This window comes from Papio anubis, chromosome 11, assembly GCF_008728515.1.
Source record: "Papio anubis isolate 15944 chromosome 11, Panubis1.0, whole genome shotgun sequence".
In the NCBI taxonomy this organism is placed as follows: Eukaryota; Metazoa; Chordata; class Mammalia; order Primates; family Cercopithecidae; genus Papio; species Papio anubis.
In genome coordinates this window covers 96,043,969-96,053,192 of record NC_044986.1, presented here as the reverse complement: position 1 = coordinate 96,053,192, position 9,224 = coordinate 96,043,969, and the positions used below count along the sequence as shown (strand labels likewise).

Genomic DNA, 9,224 nt, shown 5'->3' with positions numbered 1-9,224 from the left:
CGGGTGCCTGTAATCCCAGCTGAGGCAGGAGAATCGCTTTAATCCGGGAGGCAGAGGTTGCAGTGAGCTGAGATTGTGCCACTGCATACTGGCCTAGACGACAAGAGCGAAACTCCGTTACTCCACAGAGAATGTAATGGAAATTAAATTTCAACATATAGCTGCCCCTTGAACAACATGGATTTGAACTGCAAAGTTCATTTACACACAGATTTTTTCCAACCAAACTTGGATTGAAAATACAGTATTCTCACCGGATGCAAAATCTGCTTATGCGCAAGGTGGAATTCTCCCATGCACGGGCTCCACAGGACTGAAGGAGTGTGTGCAGATTTGGGTGTACGTGGATGGTCCTGGAACCAATTTTCTGCATATACTGAGAGACAAGTATGTCTACTTCCTACAGGAAGCGGGGAGTTCTCAAAAGAGATGTGAAGGAATACTGGGAATATCACATTTTAGTTAGAAACAGGATTTTATTTTTGGAAACAGAAAAATCAAACAATATTTTTAAAATGCAATCCATTGATGTCATCATATTTGGTTTGGAATACCTAAGAATGCACTGACCGAAATGTCTGTTCTAAAAACAAACATTTTTTGATATCAGTATCAACCCACTTTAATGTATATGTAAGAGAACTTCGCTTGAAAAATACAAATATACATATTCAAGAGCACTACCAAATTTTGAAGCTTAATGTATTCACTGCCAACGTATTGTACATAACTAAAAGTCGTTTTAAATGTTTTCTAAACAGGGAGTGATGTGGATATCAACAACAGTTTCATCCTAAAACTGAGTTTTAGCATTTGTTTAGTATAGTTTACCTATTTAGTTAAAGCACATTACAATAATCTTTCACCCGTTCCTTGTGGCTTATGTTTATTTTCATTTTTTTTAGAGAAGGAATCTTGCTATGTTGTCCACGATGGATTCAAAATCCTGGGGTCAAGAGATCCTCCTGCCTCAGCCTCCCGAGCAGCTGGGACTATAGGTGTGCGCTGCCACACTCCACAGCTGATGTTTTAATAAAGTGCCACTGAGCATCAGGCTGATCAGACTGAAAACATCCCAGAGCTTCAGACCAGGTTAAGGGGGGGCCAATGAGAAGATCATGAAAAGTGACATCAGATGAAAGCTGAGATCTGTGACAGTTTCAAACCAGTTTTTCCAAGTAGTCCACAGACAGTTTGATAGGATAAGCCCAGTTCTTTACATAACGTAGCAGTCATCATGTCTGAGTACTAATTGTTCTCTTCTCATTGGTTTCTGTGAAATTTGCTGTTCTGTTACTTTTTAAAGATTCTAACAAGTTTTTGATGCTTTCATTTGCAGACCTGTTTCTTTTCTTCTTGGTAAGGGACCTTCTGTTTGGAACAGATGGTAGCAATATGGCTGCCAGCCCCCAGGGCTGATGACTTGATACGGAAAGTCGGTCTGTATCTTTCTGTTGTAAAATCCAGGCACTTTCTTGGGCCAAATCTACAAATTTTTGCAGCTGGCTTTGACTTACATTTTTGCTTATGTTGAGAGAAGTTTCAAATGGATTCTGAATGTACAGAGGAGAAGAGTCAGGTTTGTTTTGCTCCCTTCCCTATAGATCATTACACAGAAGAAAAAATGAGTTACTGTACATGAAGGGCTTAAATATAAAAACCGTTAACTCAATAAAATGTCAAAACATATAAAACACCAGCATTAACTTTACACAGTAAAGAATTTCTTTTTCAGGGGACTGAGTATGTATGCATGCTGGGTGTGTGTACTTCTCATTTTTTGTGGTTTTCTTTTCCCAGTTGTAGTTTTATGAGTGTTCTTTGGAGAAATAACTTAGGCTTATCATCTATGGATGATGATGTCATTGCTCAGAGAAGAGGTATCTGGACTAAGTCAACTGACAAAAGCATTTTTAAAATAGTATAACTTTTACCTGACAAGGTAGAGCATGAAAAGAGAAAAAAATGATTAAAAATGTCAGAAAGTAAGATGAAGACATATTTATTTCTGAGACTTGCTAAAAGCATACCAATTATGGTAGAAAAAGAAACACACAAAATTAGAAACCTTAAATTAAATATATTAATTAATGTTTCCCAAGTATGAGATGAGGAAAAAAGAGCAGGAACAAAGGATTATTATTTATTTAAAACACTAAAAAGTTTCCATTATCTTCCTAGAGATCCAACAACAGGGCTCTGCCACATAAGATAGTATCTCACAGAAATAAAAAAGACACCTGTAATCCAAGCATTTTGGAGGCCGAGGGAGGCAGGTGGAACACCTGAGGTCAGTAGTTCAAGACAGGCCTGACCAACATGGTGAAATCCCATTTCTACTAAAAATACAAACTTAGCCAGGTGTGGTGGCGCGTGCCTGTAATCCCAGCTACTTAGGAGGCTGAGGCAGGAGAATCACTTGAACCCAGGAAGCAGAGGCTGCAGTGAGCCAAGATCGTGCCACTGCACTCCAGTCTGGGCAATGGAGTGAGACTCTGCCTCAAAAAAAAAAAAAAAGAGAGAGAGAAAGAAAAGCTAAAGCTATGAATCATATGACCAATATAAGTCATTAGTCTACATATCTTTTCCTCTTTCAAATGATACCATAAATATTACTTAATTAACTATTACAAAGCCAATGGTCAAAATTCCCCAATGTGAGCAGCAACTATTTATTCTCTAACTTATTTCATGCTTAATATCTCTGAGCTTTGGAGTACAAAAAGGGTGACAAACTTTGTATGCTTATGACTTTTTCCTTCTAGATTGCATTTGCAAAGCTTTCTGAATGAATCCTTTCTCCTCTCCCCAATCTTTTATTTTAACAGAGTCCATGAGCAGGGTAAGAGGGAAGGATGAAAAGAGAGGTGAAGAAATAAGGAGAAAGTATATCTGGGTTTGTGTTTTATGAAGCCAATCTTGTAAGATTTGTAATCAAGTAGCCAAATGCTAAACAAAATAAACCCAAACAGAGGGCTATGCCAAGTTATCTCCCACTTGTAAAGAAATTTTGTCTAGGCTTCTGCCTTGAGTTTCTTTTTTAAAAGAAAAAATGTCTTTCATCCCAGGTGCTCAGAAGAATCCAAATCATAAGTTCATTTGCTCTAAAAAAAAAAAAACAAACCTAAATCCTAAGGGCTCAAATTGAGGGAATCACTGAAATCTATCTTTGGGACTTAAATTTATTCCATAGACACAAGTCCAGTTTAAAAACAGCTGTATGTAAATAATATTTTTCAGGAAACTTTCTGGAATGTATTCCATATTGTGAGGGAAACAGTATTACACACTAAGTGAGGACAGAAGTCCCATGGCATAATAAGAAGGCAGATGCTAAAGAGCTAGCTTTTGCTCTTTGGCATAAAGGGATGACTGATCTTAGTCAAGTCATGTAACTTCTCTGGACATCAACCTCCTTGTTACTAGCAATTACTACAGAAAAGAAATAAAATAACATTCATTAGAGTGTTTTGAAAACAGTTAATTAAATATTACTACGGTGGAAGACCAGATACTAATAACTAGTGAAGCATTATTTACCTGTCGAATATTTATGGAATTTTTATTGAAAGCAAAATTGCCGAAGTACTCAAAAAATTCCTTCAGTAGTAATTCTGTAAGAAAATAAAACAAGGACAATCAGAGGAAAGCCTATTTCAATCCAAAAAGGATCAAGTAAACAGAAAGACACTTACCTAATGTTTCCGTGTTCCCTGAAGGTTTAATTCTATTCAAGTCACGAACAAATGTGCAGTTGTTGCCTTCTATTATACATTTATCTTCTGCATCTTAAACACAAACAAAAAACATTTCACATATTTCCCTTTTTTTTTTTTGCCTGAGACAGAGTCTCGCTCTGTCATCTAGGCTGGAGTACAGTGGTATGATCTCAGCTCACTGCAGCCTCCACCTCCCGGGTTCCAGCAATTCTCCTGCCTCAGCCTCCCGGGTAGCTGGGATTACAGGCACATGCCCCCACGCCCAGCTCATTTTTGTATTTTTAATAGGGATGGGGTTTTACCATGTTGGCCAGGCTGGTCTTGAACTCCTGACCTCAGGTGATCCGCCCACCTCATCTCCCAAAGTGCTGGGATTACAGGCATGAGCCATGCGCCTGGCCTATTTCACATATTTCAAAGATATTTCCTACCTCAGAATAAAAATCTATGATTTAAATAAATTTAAGACCGGGCACAGTGGCTCACACCTGTAATCCCAGCACTTTGGGAGGTTGAGGCGGGCAGATCACCTGAGGTCAGGAGTTCGAGACCAGCCTGGTCAACATGGTGAAACCCCGTCTCTACTAAAAATACAAAAATTAGCCAGGTATGGTGGCATGCTCCTGTAATCCTAGCTACTGAAGAGGCTGAGGCACGAGAATCTCTTGAACCCAGGAGGCGGAGGTTGCAATGAGCTGAGATCACACCACTGCACTATGGCCTGGGCAACAGAGCAAGACTCCATCTCAAAAAACAAAACAAAACAAATAAATGTAAATAAATTTCTACTCTATTCTTTATTTAAATCATAGATTTTATGAATGATTAAATAATTACGATTGAATGATTTAATAATGATTTAATCTATAATTTCTTGTCTATGATTTAATGATGTTAATTTCCCTATGGGATAACTGATCTCAAATCTTTTTATCTTCTTTTAATTAAGTTAAATTTAAAAAAAGATTTGAGACTAGTTATGCCACAGTGAAATTAACATTACATTTAATTTAGCAATCTAGAATTATTATCTTTCAACAACCCAATGATTCCTAATCAATTTTTGAGGTAATCAGTTTTCTAATAGTAGATGAAAATATAGGGAGTTTCTCCATCTTTCACCAAACCAAATTTCAGCACTATCTCTAGTCAATACTTCATTTACATACCCAATTCCACTCTTACCATCTTCATACATGACACAAACTGAATGCTAACAAAAAAAGCTTCAGGTAATTTCTAAAATGTAGCACTCTAGAGTAACTGGAATTCAGTAATTAAGCAAAACGAACTCAATGACAGCACATTAGACTCAGGCATTCACCTCTTCTACTAGTATTTATACCTTTAGAGGTAATCATTTTTATAAATATACAACCACCATGAAATCCCTGGCCCACACTATCTGCAACAGATAATATGTTGTTTACAAGAGCAAATTCCCACTTTTCAGAAATCTCATGAATGGCTACTTCTTATCTGAAAGCATTTCATAATTTCAAACTGGTTCTCCATCCTTTTTGTTCCATTCACCATCTGACTTATCTGACTGCATTCTGACTGTCTGTATGCTGTCTACCCCTCTGCCCCAGTCTGGAACTACAAAGGCCACTCTCCTATTCATTACTGCCCAACTCCCCACCGCCGACCCGCCTGCAAGGAGCATCTAGCATATAGCAGGCATATAATCAATAATCTGAATGATTGCTGATATTTTATTTTTTATTTTAATTTTTTTTTTTTTTTTTTTTTTTTTTTGAGATGGAATCTGGCTCTGTCACCCAGGCTGAAGTGCAGTGGCGTGATCTTGGCTTACTACAACCTCTGCCTCCCAGGTTCAAGTGATTTTCCTGCCCCAGCCTCCTGAGTAGCCGGAACTACAAGCAAGCACCACCACGCCCAGCTAATTTTTATATTTTTAGTAGAGACAGGGTTTCACCATGTTGGCCAGGCTAGTCTCAAACTCCTGACCTTAAGTGATCCACCCACCTCGGCCTCCCAAAATGCTAGGATTACAGGTGTGAGCCACCGTGCCCAGCCCAGATATTTGATTTTAAATGCCTACAATCACCAGAGAGATAAATAAGCCTCCTATAAATTTGTCTCCCATTTTTTGTGTTTTTTGTTATTTTTTTGTCAAGACCTGGTTAATTTCTCAAAAATTATTCTAGGTTCTAACATTTTAATAGCACATTTTATGTGCTCTACTATACAATTTATAATATGTTGAAGGAGCTATATAAAATGTGTGTGTGTGTGTGTATATATTTCTACTTAGATCTATTTTTAAGGAACCTGGGCACATGTTTTACTACTTCAAATAATTAACAGTTTATGTTTTTTGTGAGGCAGTGTCAGTCATATATATTCATGCTCTTTTAGCTGCTGTGTCTTTTTTCAGGAAGGAATCTTCAATGAAAGCACTAAGCACAGAAGTAAATGTAACAAAAGTAGCAAAGTCAGAAAGCATGGAAAACACAAGAAAATGAGATGTGTGAGAGAACACAGTGGAAATTACAAGAAAACACAAAGAAACAGGGCAATTCAAGAGGAACCAAATATGAAAGTTAACATCATGGTCCATCTCGCCCAGTACAAACAGCCCTCAACTTTAAAATGTTATCCAATCATTTTGAAATCTATACAGTGAACTCTTACTATGAACCCAATACTATGCGAGGAACAGAAGACGCAGAGATGAAGCAAAGACAGCCAGCCCTAGAAAAGCTTGACAACGCTGGGGCAGGCACATAAAAGAACTACAACAATCTAACAGTTGTTACAATACAGGTGTGTACCACGGGCTTGGAAACCAACAAAGCACTACCCATTGGGAGGCAGAGAGGACGGCGAGAAAAGACCTGACAAATGAGATCCTGTACTGGGTTTGTCTGTCTTTTCTGGCTTAATCTTGAGATTCTCCGTAAAAAAAAAAACCAGGGCCAGGGGGAGGCTGGGAGAAGGCCATTTCAGGCAAAAGCATGGAGCAATGAAAAAAAGCACAAAACATCAAGCATCATCAAGGAGTTCAAGATTGGCTAACGCTCCCCACTGGTACACAGGAATCAACGTTAAGAGAAGAGGATGAAAAGGAAGCTGATAAAGGGCACTGCACACAATGTGAAAAAGTTTGGTCTTTATCTTAGCTTAGGTTCTAAATAGTAGTTTACAAAGTCCTAGAAGTTCTGGAAGGTATTCTAGGAATTCATGCTGCCTTCTATTAATAAACAAGCAAGGAAGCAAACAAAATATTGTTTTCTTTTAAAAAAGAACAGGATACTTTATTTGTATATCAAATGAGAGGTACAGTTTAGAAGAAATGAAATGATTGTACACAAGACTCAAGTCACTTAGATGATTACACACCGAGACTCAAGATGGTTTTGATTGTTTCACAGTTTAAAATTATTTTCTCCCTTAGGTTTAATGTCCACCAATGTTGAATTACTGGTCAAAATTAGAAAGTATAAAAACCATGGATTTTGGAGAAAAAAAAAAAGATAAGGAAAATGTTGATAAATTCTCCTCAAAATGATCTTCACCCAATTCTTAATATTCATTAATCTAAGACAAGTTATTTTGTAGCAACTTCAAAAACCATAGGTGATGGAAGGCAAAAATGTATCAAATTTTGCTTGGCATTTATTGGCAATTAGGCATCTACAATGTGCTGTATGCCGAGACGCAACTGTAAAAACTAGCCTGAAAAATTATCTTACCATATTTTAAAACTACTGCAAAAATTTAAAAACAATCAAATTTGATGTTTCAAGTGAAATATTAAAGAATTCCAAGCTAGTTTTGCCTGTTTTGATGCTATAAGATGTGAACATATTTAAATGTATTTTAAAGTAGATTTGGAATTAAAAACTCACCAGGTCGTTTAAAATTTGTCCACGTATCATATTCTTCTCCTAAAATAATTAGTGGAGGCTAGGCACGGTGGCTCACACCTATTATCCCAGCACTTTGGGAGGCTGAGAAGGACTGCTTGAGCCTAGGAGTTTGAGACCAGCCTGGGCAATATAGTGAGACCCCATGTCTACAAAGTTTTTTAAAAGATTAGCTGAGTGAGTGGTGGCACAAGCCTGTATATAGCAGCTATTGAGGAGGCTGAGGTGGGAGGATGCCTGGGAGGCAGAGGCTGCAGTGAGCCAAGATTGCACCACTGTACTCCAGTCTGCCTACAAAGTAGAGCACAGTGGCTCACGCCTGTAATCCCAACACTTTGGGAGATCAAGGTGGGAGGACCCCGAGTCCAGTTCAAGACCAGTCTGGGAAACATGGCAAGACCCCATTTCACAAAAAATTTAAAAATTAGCCAGGTATGGTGGTGCATGCCTATAGTCCCAGCTACTCAGTACGCTGAAGTGAGATTACCTGAGCCTGGGAGGTCAAGGTTATAGTGAGCTGAGATTGTGCCACTGTAATCCAGTCTGGGCAACCGTGCAAGACCCTTTCTTAAAATAAACAAATAAATAATAAACAAAATTTTAAAAAATTAGTGGACATTTAAAAAAAAGATAATAGAAAGTTACTGAAGGACTGCAAAAAAGAATAATACTATCATATGTATTTGTGAAAATCACTCTCTTAACTAAGAATAGATTAGTGGGAACCAAACTGGAGATAAGGGAGAAAGACAATATAAGTCTTCACAGGCAGAGGACAACAGGGCCTTGACATGGGCAGGGGTACCAGTACTTGTAAGACTGAAGGGAGCAATCAAGATGTTTAGGAGTAGTCTATACCAAGTTCAACTTTCTTCCACTCCTCCTTTTATAGCTTCTACTGTTGCTCAGTTACTGAACTCCAAAAGTTCCGTGATTTTCCCCATGATGGTTTCTATGAGAGTAGCATTAAGCATCACTGCACACAGCAGGAGTGGAAAAGGAAGTGCTACTTACAGGTAGTTTAATGGTGAAGATCTGCCCCATATCTTATGTATTGCTTACCTCTCCACTAGATTGTGAGTTATCTGGGAACACTGTTCATATCCCCACTGCTCTAATAACACCTGATACATAGGAAGTAATCAATAAATACTGAATGACACTAAGGGATGAAATGAGCACAGATATTGATGCTGCCCTTTATTTTAATCTCAAAAGTGAGATAAGTGACCACCACTCTACCCCACTGAAAACTTCCGTTTTCCCTTAACCTATCAAATCTAGCTTTATTTTATTTTATTTCATTTTATTTTATTTCTTTAGGCTAGTCAAGTGAAGCAGTGGGAGTGGAGAAGAAGCACAGAAATTTGTAACTGGCTGTGATCAATTAGTTGTAAACACAAATCAAGCTTTTTTTGAGGTCAATTTCAAACAATATCAACACTTACAGTGCTGACAGGAAGAGATCACTTCTAATATGGATAAGGGAAGGTAGCATGGAAGAAATAATTTAGACCGAGAGAAGAGAAAGCAGATTCCAGGCAGAAAAACAGTGTGAACAAAGAGCTAAGATGAAATGTTCCAAGGGTAATCACAGCACTGGCTGGAATGT

The 9,224-nt window shown here is 38.0% G+C and overlaps 1 protein-coding gene across 3 annotated transcripts in view; it reads right to left on the bottom strand.

The window, feature by feature from the left end:
- Window positions 1–456: 456 nt before the first annotated feature.
- The window catches only part of MTPAP (mitochondrial poly(A) polymerase), a 38,220-nt gene continuing 29,452 nt past the window's right edge, over window positions 457–9,224 (bottom strand). For 2 of the 3 annotated variants that reach the window (XM_031652424.1, XM_031652423.1), the window contains exons 7-9: window positions 3,696–3,788; window positions 3,541–3,614; window positions 1,236–1,598 (exon numbers count right to left, since the gene is read on the bottom strand). In XM_031652424.1, coding sequence (XP_031508284.1) covers window positions 1,236–1,598; window positions 3,541–3,614; window positions 3,696–3,788 — 530 coding nt within the window. Of the gene's footprint in view, window positions 1,599–3,540; window positions 3,615–3,695; window positions 3,789–9,224 lie in introns of all 3 variants that reach the window. The other variant, XM_003903512.4, reaches the window with a different exon arrangement.